Source organism: Typopeltis vanoorti, chromosome 2 (assembly GCF_054136105.1).
Source record: "Typopeltis vanoorti isolate ZY-2024b chromosome 2, IOZ_Tvanoo_1.0, whole genome shotgun sequence".
Taxonomy (NCBI): domain Eukaryota; kingdom Metazoa; phylum Arthropoda; class Arachnida; order Uropygi; family Thelyphonidae; genus Typopeltis; species Typopeltis vanoorti.
In genome coordinates, this window is record NC_143550.1 from 2,989,971 (window position 1) to 3,016,647 (window position 26,677).

The 26,677-nt window shown below is 37.9% G+C and overlaps 1 protein-coding gene across 1 annotated transcript in view; it reads left to right on the top strand.

Annotated features, from left to right (window-relative positions):
- Positions 1–26,677, top strand: part of LOC150108787 (uncharacterized) — a 98,190-nt gene that overhangs the window by 58,888 nt on the left and 12,625 nt on the right. The window contains exon 4 of the mRNA XM_090414237.1: positions 22,437–23,057. Coding sequence (XP_090270363.1) covers positions 22,437–23,057 — 621 coding nt within the window. The remainder of the gene's footprint in view (positions 1–22,436; positions 23,058–26,677) is intronic.

The following is a 26,677-nucleotide window of genomic DNA, read 5'->3' on the forward strand; positions in this document are numbered from 1 at the left end:
ATTTTTTACTTGGTTACTCTATAATAAATTTAGTTTAATCCTTTATCCAAGTGTGAGCAAACAAAGTTTGCGCCTGAAAGTATCTTCAGGACTGGGGTAAGGTGGTACAACACCGGGAAACTCGTTGCAAAGGTGGAGCAAGTAACATCACTCCTATCTCAGTATCTCCCATAATGCAAAACACACCTCCTTGCGGATATGTATAATGTTATGCATTAAGGGAAGGGCCACTACCCAGACTAGTTTCGACATTTATTGAGGTCTCTTCAGTGGGAGATACTGAGATAGGAGTAATGTTAGCTTGCTCCACCTTTGCAACGAGTTGCTTGGTGTTGTACCACCTTACCCCAGTCTTGAAGATACTTTCAGGCACAAACTTTGTTTGTTCACACTTGGATAAAGGATTAAACTAAATTTATTATAGTCTAACCAAGTGAAAAATAAACTTTCAACATGTTTCTCTAAATCCAGAGTAATTTAATAAAAAGGTGGCACACCGTTTGGCAACTCCTATAGGTAGAGATGACCTTGCTAATGCTTCTGCCTGGTATCACCACTTGGGCCTGGCTCCCACTGAAGAGACCTCAATAAATCCAGATATCCAATCAAGATATCCAAATGTTCAGGAACACATATCTGTGGTCTCTAGTCTTTAGTTAAGTCTTATTTCTAACCCAGCTCTAAGATTCATAAGCTAAAATTGGTTTGAACACTGTCTTGTATACAGCTAATGTAATTGAAAGTTTATTTTTCACTTGGTTAGACTATAATAAATTTAGTTTAATCCTTTATCCAAGTTTGAGCAAACAAAGTTTGTGCCTGAAAATATCTTCAGGACTGGGGTAAGGTAGTACAACACCGGGCAACTCGTAGCAAAGGTGGACCAAACTAACATCACTCCTATCTCAGTATCTCCCATAATGCAAAACACATCTCCTTGCGCATATGTATAATGTTGTGCATTAAGGGAAGGGCCATTATCCAGACTCGTTTCGACTTTATTGAGGTCTGTTCAGTAGCTAATGTAGTATTTTGACTAATTTCTCTCTTCTTCCATATAAATTTATTTAATTAACTTCCTACCATACTGGCTTTGTTGATTCTGTTGTCTATTTCCATATAATTTACTGTCTTCACTAAAATTGTGCCTATGTAGCTGAAATGTTTTACTTGTTCTATAGGTTCTCCATTCACGATGCATTTGATATTTTCAATGTTTTTGCCTATTTTTATTGTCTTTGTCTTATTATTGCTGATTTTCATATCTGTTTATTACAACAGTTATTCAATTTATAATAAAGAGCCAAAAGGCTTGTTTTTATTTATTTTATTTTTTTGGCGGTGTAAATTATTTAAATTAAGGGGATAATGCATCCCTCATTATTTCGATGCCGAATAAGAAACTTGAAGATTGAAATCTAAGAGTTTCATGCCGAAGAACGTTCGGCGAATTCAAGCATAAGTCAACACCTGGTAGTACAACACTAAGGCAACTTGGAGGAAAGGTGGGACAAGCTTCGATCACTGTCCTTAATATTTTCTCATAATGTAAAACGCAGCTCCTAGGAGATGTATTACTGTTTTACATTATGAGGGAAGAACCTTTGCTCCGAGTTGCCCTAGTGTTGTACTACCAGGTGTTGACTTACGTTTGGACTCGCCAAACGTTCTTCGTCATGAAACTCTTAGATTTTGATCTTCGAGTTTCTTATTCGGCTTTGAAATAATGAGGGATGTATTATCCCCTTAATTTAAATAATTTATGCCGCCGAAAAAAAAGCCTTTTGGCTCTTTATTGTAGTAATAATATATGGGTACACCTTTCTGGCAATTCGTAGACGCAAAGGATGTAAGCTCTGTTTATTAAAACCTTGGTATTATTTAGGTCTACCTACTCACTGATGAGACATCAATAAAGGTCGAAACCGGTCTGGGTAGTGACCTTCCCTCATAATGTAAAACAGTAATACATCTCCTAGGAGCTGCGTTTTACATTATGAGAAAATATTAAGGGGACAATACTTAATATTGAAGCTTGCCCCACCTTTGCTCCAAGTTGTCCTAGTGTTGTACTACCAGGTGTTGACTTACGCTTGGACTCGCCGAACATTTTTCGGCATGAAACTCTTAGATTTTGATCTTCGAGTTTCTTATTTGGCTTTGAAATAATGAGGGATATATTATCCCCTTAATTTAAATAGTTATTCAATTTAGTAAGGGAATCTTGCAGACTTGTACTGGATTTATTTAAAAATATATCTGCATAAGGTGAAGACCTGAGATTAACATCCCCAATTTTGATATCAGATTTAACACTTTCCTTCATAATCTGATCCGCATAGATATTTAATAACTGAGGGGATAATGTACATCCTTGTCTGACACCAGATTTAATATCAGACCAACTTCCTTCAATTAAAAAACTCCAGACTTACAACTCAAAGACTTACTATTGCTTGATATAATGCCCCATTGACACCATTTAACTGCAGCATTCTGAATAGCTTTTCTCTTGGCACCTTGTCGTATAACATCATCCACATAAAGCAAAGAGCTGAGATAAACATCTCCAATTTTGATATCAGATTTAATTCCACTTCATAATGTGATCCATGTAGATAATGAATAGCAGAGGAGATAATTTATATCCTTATCTGACACTAAATTTAAGATAAAACCATCTTATTCAATTTAGTCAGAGAATCTTTCAGACTTGTAGCAGATTTAATTAGAAGTATGACATCATCCACATAAAGCAAAGAGCTGACATTAACATCTCCAATTTTGATATCAGGTTTAATACCACTTTCCTTCATAATGTAATCCATATAGATAATGAATAACAGAGGAGATAATGTACATGCTTGTCTGACACCAGATTTAACATTAAATCCTCTTCCTGTACTTCCTTCAATTCTATCTGCTGACAACTCAAAGACTAAGTATTGCTTGATATAATTCCCCATTGACATTATTTTGAATAGCTTCTCTATTGGCACCTTATCATATGCCTTTTCCAGATCTACAAGACTTAAGTACAGATCTTTGTTATATTCCCACGATATCTCAACTATTTCTCGTAAAGTGAAAATCTGATCCTGACAGCCTCTATTTGGCCTGAATCCAGCTTGTTCTTCAGCAAGCTTCCCTTCCACAATCCTTCTCAACCATTTCTCAAGTATATGGCATAAATCTTACCAAGAATGCTCAGTAGGAAAATACCTCTGTAATTCTCACATTCAGTTTTATTTCCCTTTTGTTATATTTGGGTATTATGAGAGCCCTACTCCCATCATATGGAATTCATCCCTATGTCCAGGCCTTTTGAACTATGCAGTGCAGCCACTGCAAAAGATGCAAGACCAGAAATGCTCAAGTATACCTTCATACTTGAGCATTTCTGGTCATTTATCATCTATCCTTGCTGCCTTTCCACATTTCAGGCTTTTCATGACTTTTTCTACTTAAGTATGGATATGTATTCCTGATTGCATGCTTAATCAGTGTTTTCTAACCACTGTGCTGTCACTGATTGTTTCATTTAGCAATTTTTCAAAGTAATTACTCCATACATCAAGGATATCTTTTTCTCTCGTTTTCATGTCACCTTTATCATCTCAGATTCCTTTTACAGCACTCTTTCCTTCATTTCTGTTCTTATTCAACAGTCTCCAGAATATTTTGCTACCTTCCAGAGATTTATTTTCTATGTTCTTGCCAGTCTTGCCATGATTTTTGTTCAGCTACTTTTACACAGTGTTTAGCTTTCCTACATTTGTGTCTGTATTCTCTAAGAGCGAAAACTGACTTATTTGCCAGGAACTTTGGATATGCTTTCTTCTTTTCCTTCACTACCTCTGTAACTTCCTGTGTCCACTATGGAGTTCTGATTTTTCTATCCTTGCAGACCTCACCACATGCCTCTGGCTGAATCGATGTTTTCTTCAGGGCTTCCAACTGAATCTGTAGGTTTGGGTTCCTGTTCTCACTGTTTCTTTTTTTCTTGAATAATCTTTGTGTATTTTAGTGTAAAGTTCACATCTACGTTGAAAGTTTATTTTTCACTTGGTTAGAGTATAATAAATTTACTCCTTTTTTCTAAGTTTAATCCTTTATCCAAGTGTGAGCAAACAAAGTTTGCACCTGAAAGTATCTTCAGGACTGGGGTAAGGTATTACAACACCAGGGCACTCCTTGCAAAGGTGGAGCAAGCTACCAACACTCCTATTTCAGTATCTCCCATAATGCAAAACACATCTCCTTGCGGATATGTCTAATGTTATGCATTAAGGGAAGGGCCACAACCCAGACTAGTTTCGACCTTTATTGAGGTCTCTTCAGTGGGAGCCAGGCCCAAGTGGAGATCCCTTAATGCATAACATTAGACATATCCGCAAGGAGATGTGTTTTGCATTATGGGAGATACTGAAATAGGAGTGTTGGTAGCTTGCTCCACCTTTGCAAGGAGTGCCCTGGTGTTGTACCACCTTACCCCCAGTCCTGAAGATACTTTCAGGTGCAAACTTTGTTTGCTCACACTTGGATAAAGGATTAAACTAAATTTATTATATTCACATCTACGAGCTGCTCAACTTTTATTCATTTTAAAAGTTTCTTACGTGTTCTTCTTTTCAATATGAAATTCAATTTTATCCTGCTCAAGACTAAATGGTGATCACTTCCAATTTCTAATCCTCTGTACACTAGTACCAGTGAGGAAACATCACTATCAACAATAACACAGTCAGTGAGACTTTGCTTTTTCCTTGTCTCTTTTCTCCTTGTGAATTTATGCACATTTTTATGTTGGAATGCTGTGTTAGTCCATGTCCTGAGCAGAAATCCAACAGGTATGTGTCATTATTATTAGCTTTGCTCTTTTCTTCAAATTTTTCCAAAATATATCTGTCTGACAATCATTTTCTATTCTGCAATTTTGGACCCCCCCCCCCCAACAATGACCGACTTCTTTTTTTTTCATTGTGTCAGTTGCTTTCTCTAAAGATTCAAAAAAAAATTCCTCCACTTCTACCTTAGTGGAACCTTCAGTGAAACTATAGACACAAATATGTCTCATTGTCCAGTTCCCCCATTCTGGATTCCAATTCCCCATGTTAAGCACAGTGACGTGGGCATATATTGCCTACCATTCAAGGAGATTAGCCACGTTGAATTCTATCGGTACTCCTCCTGTTCCCTGAGTTTCGTATTTATTGCTTGAAAAGTTCTCACCATTTTTGTCTTTTTTGTTTCGGTCACCCCTATTCTCAGTCAGCTTCATCTCTTTGACATTCAAACTTCTATGTTGATAGTACCAATCTTGACCTCTGGTGATGTTCAGTTTGAGGTGTGTTTCAGGAGTTGTTTCAATAGCTGACTTTTTGTTGTTTGCCCTGGTTCCCTGTCAAAAACAACAAGGGCATTGTTTAAGTGGGTCACACATGAAATTCTGTCATGTTGTACTATCATTTTATTTGTAGTTTAAGCCAATATGAATACAATTTGGTTCACTAAATCCTCAATTGCCAGTCCATCCTCATTTGTTCAGTATCCTGGTAGATACTTAACATGGTGCACCATGAGAAGGTGAGGATTGGACATTAGGTCAGAAGCCCTGGTCGGTTTTCTGCATTCCTTTAAAGGCTATGTTGAGGTTTGCTCTCAGTCATACAGCTTTGACCCTTAAGCAATCCTTTTATTTTTATCAGTTTTATATTTTTTGTATTTTTTATTTATTTTTTACATGGTCTGGAAGCTCTTCTCCAGAGACCAAATAGAACTTTTTCATCCCACTTTAGGACTCCAGTTAGTAGGATGGTGGTCTCACACTGAATGATGAATTTCATTTCCAACCTAAAGACAATTACAGACATTCATGTCAGCAGTAAGATTCGAACCCGCAGCCTATTGGTTGGAGCATGGGTACGCTACCATTCAGCCAACCTGGTCAGCAAGTAACAGTCTGTCCTATTAGTCCTCTAAAACCCTTGATCCATTGTATCTCTAGATAATAATAGAGAATGTAAAGGTTAAACAGGTTGTTGTAATTAATAATTAAAAAAAATTAATCATCATACCTATCACCCTTAGTATAGAGTACTGTGGTGATCATACCAATGTTCGGGTTGCAAAGTTGCAACACTAGTGTCAAATAATTAGCTGATTATCTAGAGCAGTATTTCCCAAAATGTGGTACTCATACCCCAAGGAATGGGAATAGGCAAGGGATCTAGTAGTATAAGGCATTTTTTTTTTAATTTTGATTACTTTTTTTTTTTTTACTTTTATATTTCTTGTTACTATATTTTCACAGATAAGTGCCAGGCCTATTCTGTAATTAATTTTTCAATAACTAAACACATCTAAAAGATGTTTTAAACAAAACGTGTCTCTTAGCATGTATCAATCTCTGTTAGAGGTTGATACATGCTAAGACGTGTCTGGTTGACAACACAATCATGTTCATGACTTCAGACTATTTGCCTTAAAAGCTTAAATTCAAGTAGTTCAAACCACACACAATCAGAACTCTGCAAAATCTACTGTATGTTAGTTTTATATGTTGATACAATGGCCGTGAGTCCCTTTTATGGGAAGATACTTAAAAGCCTTAAAAGCTTAAATTCAAGTAGTTCAAACCACACACGATCAGAACTCTGCAAAATCTACTGGTTGACAACACAATCATGTTCATGACTTTAGACTATTTGCCTTAAAAGCTTAAATTCAAGTAGTTCAAACCACACACACGATCAGAACTCTGTAAAATCTACTGTATGTTAGTTTTATATGTTGATACAATGGCCGTGAGTCCCTTTTATGGGAAGATACGGCACCTTCTCAATCCCCTCAAATTTTATCTGGGCTTGGGACCAGCATAGCTTACGAATCAGGCCAATGGCTGGGTCATTATTCCTGACTGTAATTCGTGTGTGTGTTCATGGGGTCGGTTTGCCTGCTTGCGGGATGAAAACCCCCAGATAAACTGGTGGAAAAAACCCTGCTGTCCATGCCCAAGACTGGCTAACTTGGCTAAGGCTGAGGAAGATCCTTAAATTCCTCATGTCATCCACGGAAATCGAATCTAGGACACTCCTTCCCCAGGCATATGGTTGAGAAGCACAAAGGCACTAGGCTAACGTGCTGACTGTATGTATATTAGATTTCTATAATGAAAATGTATTTAATAATGTTAAAAAATTGTTTTGTGTGTTTGTAATATATTATAATGCAAATGTTTAAAATAAATAACTTTATAATTATTCATGATTAAATGAAATATTATAATTTCTCCCAAACTGCTTTGCCTGAGAGGGGATATGCTAGTGTTGCTAAAATATTGAAAGGGATATGTAGCTATTAAAGATTGGGAAACACCAAACTAGAGGTATCTTAACTTTGTAGACAGATTGTAAGATGATATACATTTTGCAGCATTCATTTTTTGTATACCCCTAATTGTGTAATATTGACTTCATATGTAACATTATTATTTTATAGGCATTTCTATGGTCTAAAGCCTCATTTCATCATCATCATCATCATCAAATTCCTGCCATGTACCCTCAAGGGGTGTACAGGATATGACAGTACTACATGAAAAAATTACATCATTACTAACTTCCTATCTACAATTTTCCTCCAAATCAGTCTGTTACTTGTCAAGACTCCAACATTATCAGATCTTATATTTCTATCGTCTAAGGCACTTTGTACCATATCCATCCACCTATATCTTGGTCTTCCTCTGGGTCGTTTTCCTGCCAACCTGGCAGAGAACACTTGTTTTGCTAATCTTTCCTCTCCCATTCTATTTAAGTGACCATACCATCTGAGATTAGCTCTGCTAACGCATTCCTGGATGCTGACAATGTCAAGTTCTTTCCTAATATCCTCATTTTTAATATGATATTGCCATTGATGCCATCTGTTCACGCCTCTAATCTTTCTCAGGACTCTCATATCTGCGGTCTCTAGTCTTTGGTCAAGTGTTTTACTTCTGACCCGGCTCTCAGATCCATAAGTTAAAATTGGTTTGAACACAGTCTTGTATACAGCTAATTTAGTGTTCCGACTAATTTCTTTCTTATTCCATATGAATTTATTCAATTGACTTCCCACGATACCAGCTTTGCTGATTCTGTTGTCTATTTCTATATTTAGTTTACCATCTTCAGTAAAAATTGTGCCTAAGTAGCTGAAATGTTTTATTTGTTCCACAGGTTCTCCATTCACAACACAGTTGACATTTTCAATGATTCTGCCTATTTTCATTGTCTTTGTCTTTTTATTGCTGACCTTCATACCATATCTATTACAACAGCTATTCAATTTAGTCAGAGAATCTTGCAGACATGTAGCGGATTTATTTAGAAGTATAACATCATCCACATAAAGCAAAGAGCTGACATTAACATCTCCAATTTTGATATCAGGTTTAATACCACATTCCTTCATAATGTGATCCATATAGATAATGAATAACAGAGGGGATAATGTACATCCTTGTCTCACACCAGATTTAACATTAAACCATCTTCCTGTACTTCCTTCAATTCTAACTGCTGACTCACAACTCAAATAAAGACTAAGTATTGCTTGATATAATGCCCCATTGACACCATATAATTGCAGCGTATTGAATAGCTTCTCTCTTGGCACCTTGTCATATGCCTTTTCCAAATCGACAAAACTTAAATACAGATCTTTGTTATATTCCCATGCTTTCTCGACTATTTGTCGTAAAGTGAAGATCTGATCCTGACAGCCTCTATTTGGCCTGAATCCAGCTTGTTCTTCACCAAGCTTTTCTTCCACAATTCTTCTCAACCGTTTCTCAAGTATACTTGCATAGATCTTGCCAGGAACACTCAGTAGGGAAATACCTCTGTAATTCTCAATATGGGTACTATGAGAGCTCTACTCCAATCATCGGGAATTCGTCCCTCTGTCCAGGCTTTCTGAACTATGCAGTGCAGCCACTGTAAGACTCTTATACCACCATACTTCAGCATTTCTGGTCGAATATCATCTACTCCTGCTGCCTTTCCACATTTCAAGCCTTTGATGGCTTTTTCTACTTCAAGTATGGATATATATTCCTGACTGCATGCCTGGTCAGTGTTTTTTATCACTGTGCTGTCATCCCTGCTTGTTTCATTTAGCAGTTTTTCAAAGTAATTACTCCATACTTCAAGGATATCTTTTTCTCCTGTTTTCATTTCACCTTTATCATCTCTAATTCCTTTTACAGCACTCTTTCCTCCATTCCTAAGCTTCTTCAACAACCTCCAGAATATTTTACCACCTTCTTGATATTTATTTTCTATATTCTTGCCAAAGTCCTCCCATGACTTTTGTTTAGCTAGTTTTACACACTGTTTAGCTTTCTTACATTTGTCTCTGTATTCTGTAAGAGTAAAAGCTGACTTATTTGCCAGGAACTTTTGATATGCTTTCTTCTTTTCCTTCACTGCCTCTTTAACTTCCTGTGTCCACCAGGGAGTTCTGATTTTTTTATCTTTGCACACAACCTCACCACATGCCTCTCTGGCAGAATCAATCAGTGTTTCCTTCAGAGTTTGCCACTGAATCTCCAAGGTTTGATTCCTGTTCTCAAACTCTTTCATTTTCTTTTCAACAATATTTCTGTATTTTAGTCTACAGTTTACATCTGAGAGCTGCTCAACTTTTATTCGCTTTAAAACTTTCTTACATGTTATTCTTTTCAATATGAAATTCAATTTTATCCTGCTCAAGACGAAATAGTGATCACTTCCAATTTCAAATCCTCTGTACACTCTGGTGTCCTGCACCAGGGAGAAAACATCACTATCAACAATAACATAGTCAATGAGACTTTTCTTATTCCTAGCCTCTTCTCTCCATGTGAATTTGTGCACATTTTTATGTTGGAACATGGTGTTAGTAATAACCAGTCCATGTCCTGAGCAGAAATCCAACAGATATTTGCCATTATTATTAGCTTTGCTCTTTTCTCCAAATTTTCCCAAAATATTTTTGTATGTCTCACAATCATTTCCTACTCTACTATTTAGATCCCCAACAAGGACCAACTTTTCCTTTTTCATTGTGTCAGTTGCTTTTTCTAAAGCCTCAAAAAATTCCTCCACTTCTACCTTAGTGGAACCTTCTGTGGGACCATAGGCACAAATAAGTCTCATTGTCCAGTTCCCCATTCTCATATTTGCCCACATTACTCTACTTGAGACTGACTGCCATTCAAGAAGATTAGCCTCGTATTTTGTGTTGAATACTATGGCTACTCCTTCTTTTCCTTGATTGTTATTGCCTGAATATAACATTTCGTATTTATTGCTCAGAAAGATCTCACCAGTTTTGGTCTTTTTTGTTTCAGTCACCCCTATTATGTCGATCTGGTACTTATCTAATTCCTCAGCTAGCTCCATTTCTTTGCCATTCAGGCTTCTTACGTTGATAGTACCGATCTTTAACTCTGGTGATGTTGAGTTGGGGTTTGTTTTCAGATTTGTTCCAGTAGCTGACTTTTCGCTGTTTGCCCTGGTTCCCTGGCGAAAACAACGGGGGCCTTGTTTAACCGGGCGACGCCCCAGCCGGCATGAAATTTTGTCATGTTGTACCATCATTTTTTATTTTGGTTTAACCAATAAGAATACAATTTGGTCGGCTAAATCCCAAATTGCCAGCCCATCCTCGTTCGTTCAGTATTAAAGTAGATACCCAACAGGGTGCACCACGAGAAGGTGAGGATTGGACATTAGGTCAGAAGCCCTGGTCGGTTCTCCACATTCCTTTAAAGGCTATGTGGAGGTCTCCTCTCAGTTATACAGCTTTGACCCTTAAGCACCCCAAGCCTCATTTCAGATAATCCAAACTATCTATGCAATCTATCACTCCTCTCCTTGAACCCATTAACAGGCAAAGCACTCAAAACTTGCTCTCGCAACCCATTCCACTCATTCACAACTCTCCAAGCAAAAAATCTAATCCTCGCATCCCTACTAACCATGTCTTTATTCAACTTCCAGCGATGAACTCTTGTTCTGACCCCTCCAGCCAGGTGCTGAACATTTCCCCATGCAACAATCCTATAAACTCCTTTAAGCAATGTAAATGGGTCTGTCATATCCACTCTTTTTCTCCTATCAACCAACTTCTGCAATTCACATACACTCAATCTATCCTGATAGGGAACATTCTACAGACCACTTGCCATCTTGGTCACGTCTCTGGATTTTGCCTACCACTTCCTTATCCTTGAGATACCAAAAAGACCAGACCTCAGTGTAATAATCCAGATGTGGATGTATCAAGGCATAAAGAGGAATAACTTCCTTATCTCTACTTAGTAGTGTTCTTCAATAGCCAAGTAAGCTTATGGGCTACTTAGCAATATGTACTCTAAACTTTAACCCTGTCTACTTCATCCCTAAATCTCTAGCTTTATTTATTTCTTGAGTATAGTTCCATCAATGTGGTATACAGCTTGTAATCTCTTTATCCCAAAATGCATAACTTTACATTTCCCAACATTAAACTGATACCCGTTATCTTTTGTCCATGCTGACAGCCTATTTAAATCACCCTGCATCTCCACATCACTTTGATTAACTACTACTCTAGATCAGGGCTTTCCAAAACACTATCTGTGAGTCAGATGCGGCCCATAGTGCGATTTTGTGCAGCCTGCCTGTGGGTTTTGATTTTGATGAATGAAAAAATAAAATAACAATTTGCATATTAGATATTTTAATTCTGTCACTAATCGATAATCTCGATGCTACTAATTTTATTTGGTGTTTTTACGTCACTCTATACCAACTTGTTTTTCAAATATAGTGATGTAAAAACACCAAATAAAATTAGCAGCATTGAGATTATCGATTAGTGACAGAATTAAAATATCTAATCGATTAAAACAGTGTGAGAAGCTTTCTTACACTGTTTTGTTCCAACCTGCATGCTCTGGGTGCTCATGGGGAATGTGAGCGCGCAATTAATGCACAGTCAGTATTGTTTGTTTGTTCAGCTGTCAAGGTTGTGTCGCTGATGCTCACTTCTTAACATATATGCATCGAATAAAAAGAAAAAATACCATTGCAAATACCTTCCTTATTTCCAACCATTTTGACTGTTTCCTGGATCCAGCTTATTCTCAAGATCTTTCTATAGCACTTCCTCTCAAATGCTAATATCCTTCTTTCAGATTCTCCCAGGCCTCACATCCATAGAGCATGCTGCTGAAGATACAGGTTTCTACAATGCACAGTTTAGTTTGCATCTTTATAGCTCGGCTCTTCCATATTTTGTCCATGGCTTTTAAAATAGTTGTTGCTCTGGCTATTCTGATTTTTCTCTCTTTTTTGGGGTCCAAGTCATGCATCATGTGGCATCCAAGAGATGTGAAGTGTTCCATATTTTCCAGTTGAAATCTGTCTGTGGTAACTCTGTTCAGTAACTCCTGTTGTCCAAATATCATTGTTTTAGTTTTTTCAAAGTTGACATTTAGTCCATATCTTTTTTTCTTCTGTGTATAGTGTTTGCAACGTCTGTTCCAGCCTTGCTGCGTCTTCTTCAATCAGGACGATGTCATCTGCAAAGCAGAGGTAGTTTATTTTCATGCCATTTATTGAAATGCCTCCACCTTTAATCTTTAATCTTATCTAGTGCTTTTCCCAGATGTGTGATGAAGATGATTGGTGATATTGGGTCCCCTTGTCTTGTGCCAAACCAATCTCCAGTCACACTTGCTATCCTGATTTTTGCTTGTGCTTGGCTGTTTATATCTTTCATCAGGCGGATCAATTTATTGTTCACACCATAGGATTCCAAGACAGCCCATGTTATATTTTGGTCAATATTATCAAATGCTTTTTGGAAGCCCACGAAACAGCAGTATATCTTTTTGTTCTTTCTTCAAGCTCTCTCTGCTATTAGTCTTAGTGCGAGTATTTGTTGCACTGTACTTCGATTTTTTCGAAATCCGGTTTGCTCATCAAGAAGATGTATCTCCATATAACCTTTCAGGCATTCTGTTAGTATTTTCATCAGCACTTTGCCAAGACGACTCATTAATGCAATAGTTCTGTAATTGGTGAATTATGAAGAACAACCAAGACCAATTTTTTCCAATCTTCGGGGGCATACCCTGATCTCCATATTTCATTACATAGCTTATGCATTTCTTTTACAACTGATTCTCCCCCATATTTTAGCATCTCGCCTATTATGTTGTCATCTCCAGGACTTTTGTTGTTCTTGAGATGTTTTATAGCCTTATTCACCTTCTCTTCCAAGATGTCATTTTCAGAAATCTCTGCTGGTGGAAAGATTGCTTTTATTTCTTTGATTACTTCTGTTGCAGTATTATTTAGTTGATTTTTATATAGTTTACTGCAATATCTTGTCCATCTGTGTATGATTTCGGTCTTGTCCATCAATACTTTACCTTCTTCATCTTTGACTGCCACTGATCTTGTTTGCCACTTCCTATTGACATTTCTTATAAGTTTGTAGACCTCTTTAGTTTTGTGTCCTCCATAGTACTGTTCAATGTCTTTGCACTGGTCCTCCAACCATTTGGCTTTATGAGATCTTGCTGCTTTCTGTACTTCATTGCATTTTTGACGGTATAACTCATCTGCTGCCTCTGAATTATCTTTTAAGTTTCGGTTCTCTTTTCTGTTATACCAATTTTAGGGTTTCCCGAGTTATCCATTTCTTTTTGATCTTTTCTCTTTCAGGAATTACTTCCTGTACTGCTTTTTTTAGCACGTAGTCAGTTGTTCTGCTTTTATTTTGTTTTTCACTTGGGGTCTTAAGCTTAGTTTCCAATTTGTTCTGATATGCTGTTCTTAGCCAGTCTTCATTTAGTTTTGAGATGTCTAGTTTTTTGGAACTTTCTTTTGTACTTCTGTTTCAGTTCTTATATTCTTAGCCAGTCTTATATTCGCAATCACTAAGCTGTGGTCCGAATCAATATCAGCTCCTTGGAATGATCTGCACTGTTGAACTGGGGTTATCCATTTCTGGTTCTATTAATATCGGGTCAATCATATTCCTGTGTTTGCCATTGAAGGAGCACCATGTCCATTTACAACCTCATCTTTGTTAGAATTTGGTATTGCAAATCATCAGGTTGTTATCCATGGCAAATTCCAGAAGCATCTCTCCACGTTCATTTCTTTCTCCATATCCAAATTTTTCCATAACCTTTTCCCATCCTGTGTTATTTTTGCCAATCTTTGCATTCCAGTCTCCTCCAATGATGAGTATATCCTGCTTCGGCACCTCATCAAGTTCTAGTCGTAGATCCCTGTAAAATTTCTCAGTGTTTTCGTCTGCACTCTCTGCAGTGGGCACATATATTTCAATGGTCATGATACTAAATGGTTGGGTACTGAATCTTGCAACCATTATTCTTTCACCAACTGGTTTGTATCCTATCATTGCCTGACAAGCCTTGTTACTTAGCAGGAAACCTATGCTTCCTTCATGCTTACTTTCATTTCCTGACCAGCGAACTCTTCCACCATTTGATTCTCCTGACAATGTTCATCTCATTTCTGAAATACCCAGTATATCACATCTGTATTTCTTCTTGAAGCAACTGCAATTTTCCAGTTGCCCAGAGTGTACAGACATTCCATGTACCAATTGATATTCCATCCTTTACAGGCCTGAGTTTGATTGTTTTTTTGTCTTTGTTTTCAGTAACTGATTTTTTGATTCAACCCTGATTACTTGATTGGGAAAGCAGAACTTGTTTGACCGGGCGACGTTCGAGTCGGCATGAGTCTTTTCTCTTTTTCTTTGGCATCAGATTTCAATCGTGTTTTCTTTTTACTGTCAGCACATTGACACTTATCTGACAAACCCTTAGTCTTCCTTGAAGAGCTTGGGAGAGATGCAAGAAGGAGCATATAGATTTAGGCTTAGGGCAGCCTAAGCTCGCCTTGACGCAGTACCATCATTGGACTTCTGTGGTATTTTATAGAGTTACTGGAATTGTCCACTAACCCATCACGTCCTGTTAGTATTGCTGCTTCTTGTCCAGGACTGCTTATTGGCTGTTCACAGCTAGCACCATCTCTTGTGGCCATTCCCCGATCTGCAACCTGGGGACCCATCCAGTGACATGTAGCTTTGCCTCTGGGGGAAAAATCCCAGACTGGTACCTTAGGTATACAGTTTAATATTGCTTCCTCTAGATGTCCCTTGACTATCTTTCATGCACTACATCCTTTCCTTGCAGTGTTTTATTCCATGGCACAGATTCAAGCTTCCTGCTAAGCTTGTCACAATCACCTGCCTTGTACTTCCATATATACTCCGTCTTGACAGAATATTCCTCATGTTTCACTATCTTCCAAGTCACGACTACATTTTCACTTTCTCTATTCAGAAGAAATGTAGCCACTTTAGTTAAGCATAGCTCTTCTGATATTATGACCAGGTCCAATACTCTCACATCTCTAGTCCCTTCCATCACATGCTGCCTCAAGTAATTATCTCTCAGTAAGTGTATAAATTCCATTCCTTCCTGCCATATTATCTTTTTTCCTTCCAGTCTATTTCTCCATAGTTGAAGCCCCCCATAATAATCACTCGACCTGTACTCATTGTACTGATTTGCCGATGCATGCCTTCCAGATCATCTGTGGAGCCCCTCGGCCTATAACAACAACCAACTGTATATTTTGTCTTGCTGCGTTGATTATACACCAGACTGCCTCGAATGAACAATCACCCTCCCGTCATCTATCTTTTTGGCTGAAATTCATCCACAGTCATCAGCAGTACCTCTCCCCAATCCTATCTTCTCTGTCTTCCCTGAAAATACTAAACTTCACATTCTATATCAAATCTGCTGTTAGCCAAGTCTCACTAATGGCTGTAACTTTTGGCAAGGTTGTACTAACCAATGCCAAAAACTCCTCTCTCTTGTTCCTCATACTTATGGCATTAGTATATAGAAACTACAGCATCCCTATAGTCCCACACCTTTACTTCCTGAATTGACTACTCAATTCAATATTTTTGCTTGAGCAACTCGATTTTGTGTGACTTGGTCATTCTTGCATTTGCCTGATGAATATCTTTCCATAAACATGTTTTGAGATGTAGCTGTCACAGCCACAAAACACTAGCATCATAGACTACTGTAATGTTTAATTGCATAGCGTTTTTTTCAAATATGTGATTTATATTAGCATTTTAAGGTATTAACTGAAAAAACTGAATTAACTTATTGACACTTCTGATATTTCACTAGTTTTCTTACCAACATCTTCAGAACCCAAATAATAACTGTGAAAAGCAGAAGGCACTTGACTAATTCATTGAAAACAATTCAGATGTAACTGATACAAACTAATGTCCTAAGAAGGCCATCCTCTATGGACAGGATAACTATAAAGTTCATTATTTGGAGAAGTTCAATTATCTAGTTTTAGAATGACTGTCTCCCAGCTCTGAATTTTTCTGATGCTGATTTCAAACATAGTAGATCTATAGTGACATCTTATTCCATTTAATCCTATGTGATACAGTATCCTGAGCATGGTATGTTAGTCCTGACTTCATAATATGAATAATCAACAACACTTAAGCCTTTCAATAAGTATATATAATTATTAGGACAGACCTTACCAGTTCATGTGCCTAGAGTTGGCATGGTTGCACATGTTACACTATGCATCTTCCATATGCATACATTTAGTGAATTATGTACAGGAATACCTCGATTATCGCGATTCTCGATTTATCGCAGTTTATAATTTGATACCAAAATTCCAATTATTGCACTCCAAATTTGAACTATCGTGCTGCGAGATGTAGCCCACTACATATGCAACCAGTTCTAGTCGCCACTCTCCTGGTAGTGCTTCGTTTTTATCCGATGGTGCTTACTCACCAGTAACTGTCCGCCTTTGCCTGAATACATGTGGATATTTATTTCTCTTCTTATTTACCTCTACAATGAATGCTAAAAGAAATAAGGATGATATCAAGTCTACAGTTATCAAGAAGAAACGTAGAGTGATCAGCTTAGACGATAAGCTGCATATGATAAATAAGTATGAAACAGGCATAACCAAAGCCAAAATTGCAAGAGAGTACAGTCTAAATGAATCAACTGTTCGCCATATTTTAGACCACACTGCAAACTATAAGCAACTAGGACTAAGTGCATCAACCTCGTCTGGATCCCAAACTACGAGAAACAGAAACCATCTTGTGATTGAAATGGAAACGCTATTGTCAGTGTGGATAGAAGATTGTAACCAAAAGAGAATTCCTCTTAGTCAATTGACTATAAAAACAAAAGCATTGAATTTGTTTGAAACTTTAAAAAGAAAACAATTAGAAAGCAAAAATGGTTCGGTGTCAGTAGTGGAAGAAATTTTCTCTGCAAGTTCAGGGTGGTTTTATCGGTTCAAAAAGTGATCGAGCATTCATAGTGTTCATGTACAAGGTGAAATTGCAAGTTCCAATGAAAAAGCAGCAGTTAATTTTCCTGGTGAATTGCAACAGATCATTGAAGAAGGAAATTATACTGATGATGAGATATTTAATGCTGACGAAGCAGGGTTATTATGGAAAAAAATGCCCGCTAAAATATTTTTAGCAAAAAAATGAAAAATCACAGCCTGGCTACAAGGTTTCGAAGGAGCATGTAACACTTTTACTATGTGGCAATGCTTCTGGTGATTACAAGATGAAGCCTCTCTTTATTTATCGTTCACAAAATCCTCGCCTGCTTAGAAGTTTAGATAAAAATTTTTTCCCTGTTCATTGGAGATTCAATAGAAAAGTTTGGATGACAAAAACTATTTTTGAGGATTGGTTTAAAAACTCTTTTTGTCCTGAAGCTGAAAGGTACTGCAAGTCATTAAATCATGATTTTAAAATCTTGTTGATATTAGATAATGCACATAGTCATCCAATAGCACTGAATGATTTCTGTGAAAATGTAAAAGTTATTTATTTACCATCTACTACCACTTCCATCATCCAGCCAATGGATCAAGGTGTAATTGCATCCTTTAAGGCATATTACCTACGAAGAACTTTTTCACAAGCAATAGAAAAGACTACAGGAGATGAAGCTATGACTTTGACAGAATTCTGGAAGGCATTCAATATCAAAAATTGCATTGAGAATGTAGGAAGCATGGAGTGAAGTAACATCTAGCAACCTGAGAGTGGCGTGACAAAAGATTATATCTCATTGTGCAAATGATTTTAAAGAATTTGAAAATGAAGTAACCCATGTTATCAATAACATAACTAAGCTTGACTTCGATCTAGGACTAAAAGAAATTGAAAAAGGTGATGTTCAGGACATGCTTCAGTCACACGATAAGGAGCTGGATGATGAAGAGCTAATTAACCTCGAGAGAGAACGTGCTTACGATGCTCAAATTGATGATAATGACGAACAAATTGACGTGGCACCAAAGGAATTTACCTCAAAGAAATGGACGAAATTATTATTATTATTATTACGGGTGACTCCAGGAAGTCCTTAGACTCATCGAGAGAGGCCCTAAACATCATCTCCATATAACTATACAACATTCTCACAGTATCTGTCATACCTTGCCTTGAACTCACTCACTGTCATAGCACCCACAACAGACTCTGGCAGCTTATTCCACTCATTTACCACTCTAAAAATAAAGAACCCAGCTCTAACACTCTTGCTGACCACACTCTTGCCCAGCTTCCATAGGTGTCTCCTAGTTCTCCCACCACCAGTCCTGTTCTCAAAAATATCCTCTGAATTAATCCTATAGAAACCCTTTAGCAATTTGAATGTCTCAATCATATCTCCCCTTTTCCGCCTATCAACCAATTTCTGCAACCAACAAATCTTCAACCTGTTCTCATAAGGTTCATTCCATAGACCTGCTATCATCTTGGTCACTTGCCTCTGGATCCTCTCCACCTCCTCCCCATCAAGAAGAATCCTAAGTTACCAAATCTGGGCACAGTAGTCGAGATGAGGTCTTATCAAGGCTTAGTACAGAGGTACAATAACTTGCTTGTCTCTGCTTGTCAAAGTATTTTTCAACAACCAAGTGAGTTGATGAGCTGATTTAGCCACTTTTGCAGTGTGACCCCTAAACTTCATCTCCCTATCCACAAAAACACTCCCAACTCCCTGGCCTCATCAATCTCCTGGAGTACAGTCCCAACAATGTGGTATACTGCTGCTAATCTTTTCACCCCAAAATGCATAATCTTACATTTTGTCACATTAAATTGACATCCATTCTCCTTACCCCAGAACTCCAATCTATCCAAGTCTTTTTGAAAGATTTTGACATGTTCTGCATTCACAATTGCTCTACCCAACTTTGCATCATCAGCAAACAAGTGAACACTTCCTCTCAGATCCTTTCTATATCGTTAATGAACAAATTGAAAATTAGTAGTCCAAGAACAGAACCCTGCGGCACTCCACTAGTCACAAGCCGTCTTTTGGTCTCTATTCCTGAATAAACTACTCTCTGATATCTCTCCATCAACCACCCACCTATCCATCTCATCAACCCTATATCCATTCCCATATGTTGCAGTTTTCGGATTAGAATTCCATGTGGTATCCTGTCAAATGCGTTAGCCAGGTCCAGCAGTATCACCCATTACCCTTATCTAGTTCAGCCGTCACTGTGTTATAAAACTTGAGCAAGTTACTGAGGCATGATCTACCCTTCACAAAGCCATGCTATCCCCATACAGTTTGTCAGAAATGTTTAGAATTGCTGAAAATTTTAAAGAAAAAATCCTAATCTCGAACGATCAATGAAAGTTCTTCAAGAAATTGAAAATTCCATCCGTTGCTACAGAGTTTTATATGAAGAAAAAAGAAAGAAAAAATTCCACCAGATAACTCTACACCAATTTTTATCCAAGAAAGAATAATTGTATGTACTGTATGTACTCCTTATACATAAATAAAGATTAAAGAATAATCTTGTTTTTCGAAATGAACCTTCATTTTTTACTTAACACGAATAACACATTTCCTTTTTACTTCATATATAAAATTTAATTAATAGATTTGAAAAATCCTTGACAATGATCACCCATTTTACACGCATTATTTATCCAGATTATTGCGGTTTTTTTCGTGGCGACAATAACCGCGATACTCGAGGTATTCCTGTATTCCTTCTTTTCCGTGTGATGGTACAGTACCCCCTTTTTTGTGGGAATGTACAGCATCATCTGAGTCCCCCCCCAAATTTTATCCGAGCTCCGGAACTGGCATAGGCTGACAAGTCAGGCCTATGGCTGGGTCAATATGCCTGGCTGTAATCCGTGTGTTGTTCAGAAAACCGGTTTGCCTGCTTGCGGGATGAAAAACCCCAGATAAACTGGCGGAAAAAACCCTGCTGTCCACGCCCAAGACCGGCTAACTTGACTATGGCTGAGGAAGTTCCTCAAGTTGTCAACGGGAATCAAACCTAGGACACTCCTTCCCCAGGCACATGGTTGCGAAGCGCAAAGCCACTAGGCTAACCATGCGGACATTCCTGTATTTATGATATATTAATAAATTTATAACACAAATTTTTCATATCCTTCCATTTCTTTAAAAAAAAAAAAAAAGCAATTTTTTGCAATAACCACAGTATAATAAACCCATTCATGATGCTTTTGAATGTAATATTTGCTGTTTCATTTTTTGGCAGCTTGCTGTCCTTAAGTTTTTGTGACATCCCTGAGTAAAAATGTTTAAAGTTACACTCTCATTGTTCTTGATTCAAGCAAGTGCAACTAACTGGGCTACATATTGCTGCTTTGCAACATAAGAAAGGACTTCGATATAACTTGCACTTCACACTTGAGAACACAGATTTATATACATTTTATGGCATTGTTATTACAATGTTGCCTGCAAGTCCTTATTGTGGGAGAGCACTCCACCATACAACCAACCATCTATGCTGTTTACCATCCCACTTATATTTTTGTCCATTAATTGAATGTTTATTCTCTGGTTAGTTTGCTTGTTTGTGGTTTGAAAAACCCTGTTACTTCTGTATGAGATTGACTCGCTCACCTACATTTGAAAAAAAAAAAAAACATGTCAAGATTCCTCTCATGAAGAGAGTTGAACTCAAAACTTTTGCAGTTGAAATGCACAATATCCTGTCATTTTTCTCAAATTGTTGGTTCCTGAAGATGTTGACAACTTCAGGAACCAGCAAATTGAGAAATTTCTAAAAAGATATTTTTACAAGAAATATATATTTCAGGTATGAGTAAGCTGGTATGGTGGTTAGCCCGCTGAATAAATTTATATGAAATAAGAGAGAAATTAGCCAAAACTCCAAAGTAGCAGTGTAAAAGACGGTGTTCAAACCAATTTTAAGTTATTAATCTGAGGATTAGGTTAGAAATAAAGCACTTGATTAATAACTAGAGACCACAGATTTGAGGGTTCTGAGAAAAATTAGGGGAGTGAACCAATGGCATCAATTGTAGAATCATATTAAAAATGAAGATATTAGAAAGGAACTTGACATTGTTAGCATTCAAGAATGTGTAAGCAGAGCTAATCTAAGCTGGTATGGCCACTTAAGTAAAATGGGTGAAGAAAGGTTAGCAAAGCTGGCCTGGTTGGCCGAGTGGTTAGCGCATCTGCTCTCCACCCAAAAGGCTGCAGGTTCAAATTCTGCCATAGGCATAGATGTTTGTGATTGTCTGTGAAAATACTAGTGGTGGTAGATGGCGTTGCAGTTCATTGTGGTGGGTGGAATGGATGGTAGAGAGAGAGAGCTGTAGAGTAGGTATACCCTCCCTCAATGAGTCCTTGGACTCCCTGGAGGTGTTACATAATAATAATAATAATAATAATAATAATAATAATAATAAAAACAGATGTTCGATGGCAGGAATGAGAGACAGAGGAAGATCAAGTGGATTAATTCAGTCAGAAGTGCTTTACAAGCACAGAATATTACGTATGACAATATTGGAGTGCTCATAAGTAACAGATTGATTTGGAGGAAAATTGTTGATAGGAGATTACCTTGAATACCATGATGATATTTTTTCATCTGGAAAGAAAAAAAAAAAGAAAACTTTGTCTTACAAAATGTGTTATAAAATTCAACTTCGTTTGGTGATGCTAAACAGCATTATGTTTGAATAAGTATGACACATTTAACCAACAAATTTGTAATAGAAACATAAGAATTAGGAAATTTTTCACGTTTCATGCAGCTTTGCAGTTAAGCGTTATGGTATGTATTTACAGTACCGTATTTATAGCATATTTTTACAGCTCCTTATGGTTTATAACATTCCATTACTAAATCCTTTTTGTTATGATTTGTATGAAACTTTAATGACAATTTATAAACACACTATAGTTTAATGATTGTATTGTGTATATTTTGCATATATTTTCACAGGTACAGGCTCTAAATTTCCATCAAAATTATCAGACATCACCATGTTTGATGATTTTAATTACGATTCAAATGTGGAAGCTGAGGATCAGAATCATGCAGTTAAGCCTGGAACCCAGTCTTCTGAAAAGGCCATTGAAAAGACATACATTTTCTCTGAAGACACCATTCGTAAGCCATCATTACAAAGTGACAGAGAGAGCAGTGGATCTATGAGTTTCTCTAGAGAAAATGAAAAATTTCACTCTTCTTTACAAGAAAGTGAAAATAAAGTTTTGTCAACTAATCAGGGAATAAACACCTCTCACACGATGAAGGAAGCTAAGCACGATGTAACATCAGATGACCCATGCAGATCAAAAGAGGAGTGCAACAAAGTTGGGCCTGTATCTCCTACACAAGGAAGAAAACCAGTAACTAAAACAGGTTACAGAAAAATGTATTTGGCATCCTTTTCAGCCCTTATGGGTGCAGTGGCTATGGGAATGACTGTAGGATATTCATCGCCTGCCACTCCTGAAATGGAGAGTTGGGCTGGCAGTCCAGTGAGAATTAAGAAAAGTGATGTAACATGGATTGGGAGTCTTGTAGCATTAGGTGCCCTGTTTGGAGGAATAGTAGCAAGTAAGTTTATTTTCAACCTGTATTATTTTTCATCAGCTTTTGACTTATTAAATTTTAAATACTTTTTTGCCTTTTAAGCATATTATCAGCTATAACCCTTTCTACTAACTATAGCAAAATGTTGAAAGTTTATTTTCCACTTGGTTAGAGTATAATAAATTTAGTTTAATCCTTTATCCAAGTGTGAGCAAACAAAGTTTGCGCCTGAAAGTATCTTCAGGACTGGGTTAAGGTGGTGTGTACCACCTTAACCCAGTCCTGAAGATACTTTCAGGCGCAAACTTTGTTTGCTCACACTTGGATAAAGGATTAAACTAAATTTATTATACTCTAACCAAGTGGAAAATAAACTTTCAACATCTTTCTCTAAATCCAGAGTAATTTATTAAAAAAGGGTGGCACACCAATTGGCAATTCCTATAGGTGGAGATGACCTGCAAATGCTTCTGCCTGATATCTCGACTTGGGCCTGGCTCCCACTGAAGAGACCTCAATAAAGGTCGAAACCGGTCTGGGTAGTGGCCCTTCCCTTAATGCATAACAATAGACATATCCGCAAGGAGATGTGTTTTGCATTATAGGAGATACTAGGATAGGAGTGTTGGTAGCTTGCTCCACCTTTGCAACGAGTTGCCCTGGTGTGTACCACCTTAACCCAGTCCTGAAGATACTTTCAGGCGCAAACTTTGTTTGCTCACACTTGGATAAAGGATTAAACTAAATTTATTATAACTATAGCAAGTTTCAGTTTGAATTTTATTTCGAACTAAATTTTTTTATTATTATGTAACACCTCCAGGCAGTTCAAGGACTCATTGAGGGAGGGCACCTACTCTACAGCTCTCTGTCTCCACTAATCGCAGCTACCTTCATCTTCTATACCAATGCCATCTACTGTCGACCATCACCACTATTATTTTCACAGACTGTCACAAACATCCATGCCCACAGTGGGATTCGAATCCTTAGCCTTTTGGCTGAAGAGCAGATACGCGAATCACTTGGCCAACCAGGCCAGCAATATGGGACATTTAAAAAAAGGTGACAGCAGGCATCGGCAGTGTAAAGCACAAGCCACAAGAGTAGCCAGTGTGGTAAGAAAGGTAAAAGCAGAGTATGAAAAGAAACTAGCAGTGCAGCCCAATGAAAATTCCAAAGAGTTCTTTCGATATGTTGCAGTTAAAAGGAAGAATGTTTGTGGCAGAATGATTTTAATGAATACCGATGGTAGGTAGGTAACTGAATCAGGCAAAATACACTATCTGATCAAAAGTATCCAGACATCTACTCGAAACGAAATCAGGCTTTCCCTGTGACACACTTACCAATAGTGGACATTGATATAGGGTGGGTCCAGGTCTGCCCTTTGCATCTATGACAGTTCTGACTCTGCTGGAGAGACTTTTTACCAGGTGTCGGAATGTCTCTGGAGGAATGGCAGCTCTTCCTGAAGAGCTGTAGCCAGAGCAGTTCATGATGTGTCGTTGGGGTCTAAAGCGAGGTTGGCATTCTAATTCATCCCAAAGGTGTTCTATGGGATTCAGGTCAGGGCTCTGGGCTGGCCAGTCCAATTTCTGGAACGTTATTTTCCACAAACCACTCCCTCACAGACCTTGCTTTATGGCAGGTAGCATTGTCATGCTGATACAGACAAATAGTCATCACCAAATTGATCTTCTCCCATATAGACAGTGTGCAACAGGTCAAAATGTCCTTGTACCATTCCACATTTAGATTTCAGTGTAGTGTTACAAGAGGGCCAGGTCCATTCCATGAAAAACATCCCCACACTGTAACTCCACCTCCTCGAAATTTGACTGTTGGCACTACACACGCTTGCAGGAATCTTTTTCCAGGCATTCGCCACACCCAGACCCTCCCATCACACTGCCACATAGTAAAGTGTGATTTATTACTCCAGATCACATTTCCAGTTGCATTGCTCTTTACACTACTGCAGGCAGCAAATTTTATACTTAGCATTCATAGGAGAAATGTTTGGTTTATGGGCAGCTGCTCGACCATGTTACCACATTCCTCTTAACTCTCGGCACACAGTCATGCTGCTGGCTGGATAGGTAGTAGCACTGTGGAAGTCCCGGGTGATTGTTTCACTCAATGTCTGGCAATTTCCACAAACCACCTTCTTCAATGCTCACTGGTCCCTGCAGCCTATCTGATTGTGGTTTTGTTCTGGTTGTGATTTCACATTTCCACTTCACAATCATGTCACAACTGTTGACTTGGGCAACTTGAGGAGGGTTGAAATATCTCTGACAGATTTCTTACTGATGTGGCAACCATTAACTAATCCACATTCAAAGTGACTGCACTCCCTTGACCTACCCATTCTACTTGTACTTTTTATCACTGAACAACACACCGCTCCATGCCTCTTTTTATACTGGTAAGTGAGGTCATAGTGACACCTATGTGTCAGTTTATGCATTACAGAGGGGTGTCTGGATACTTTACTAAGTGAACACTTTGCAAGAGTATATCATCCAGGTGGAGACATTGCAGTAACAAGAGAGGCAAAGACTTATATGTAAATTGAGGTAAATGAACTGGAGGTGCAAAACATATCACAGAACCTTGATGTGAATACAGCTTGAGTTTTACGAGAAGGTGCTAGGGAATTGGTAGTGCCTTTGACTATGGCTCCCGATTAGTCCCAAGGGGATGGAAAGAGAGGACCATAGTTCCATTGCATAAAGGAAACTATAATAAATTTAGTTTAATCCTTTATCCAAGTGTAAGCAAACAAAGTTTGCACCTGAAAATATCTTCAGAACTGAGGTAAGGTAGTGCAACACCAGGCAACTCTGAGCAAAGGTAGACCAAGCTCTTATCATTCCTTGTCTCAGTATCCCCCATAATGCAAAGCACATCTCCTTGCAGACATGTATACTGCTATGCATTAAGGGAAGGCCACTACCCAGACCGGTTTCAACCTTTATTGAGGTCTCGTCAGTGGGAGGCAGACCCAAAAGTGGAGATACTAAGGCAGAAGCAATAGGAGAGGTCATATTTACCTATAGGAGTTGTCAACAGCTGTACCACCTTATTATTGAATTACTCTGGATTTAGAGAAAGATGTTGGAAGTTTATTTTTCACTTGGTTAGACTATAATAAATTTAGTTTAATCCTTTATCCAAGTATAAGCAAACAAAGTTTGCACCTGAAAATATCTTCAGGACTGAGGTAAGGTAGTACAACTTTGAGCAAAGGTAGACCTAGCTCTTATCACTCCTTGTCTCAGTATCTCCCATAATGCAAAGCACATCTCCTTGTGGACATGTATACTGCTATGCATTAAGAGAAGGTGGAGACTTCTCGGAGTTGCCTGGTGTTGCACTACCTACTCAGTCCTGAAGATATTTTCAGGTGCAAACTTTGTTTGCTTACACTTGGATAAAGGATTAAACTAAATTTATTATAGTCTAACCAAGTGAAAAATAAACTTCCAACATTTAGGAAACTTCAGGACTGATCTAGCAAATAGTGACCAATCAGCATATCAGGAGTCATATTCAAGGTACTGGAGAAGTTTGGCAAGAGCAAAATACAGGAATAGATAGACAGAAATGGTATACTGTATTGGGGACAACATGGTTTT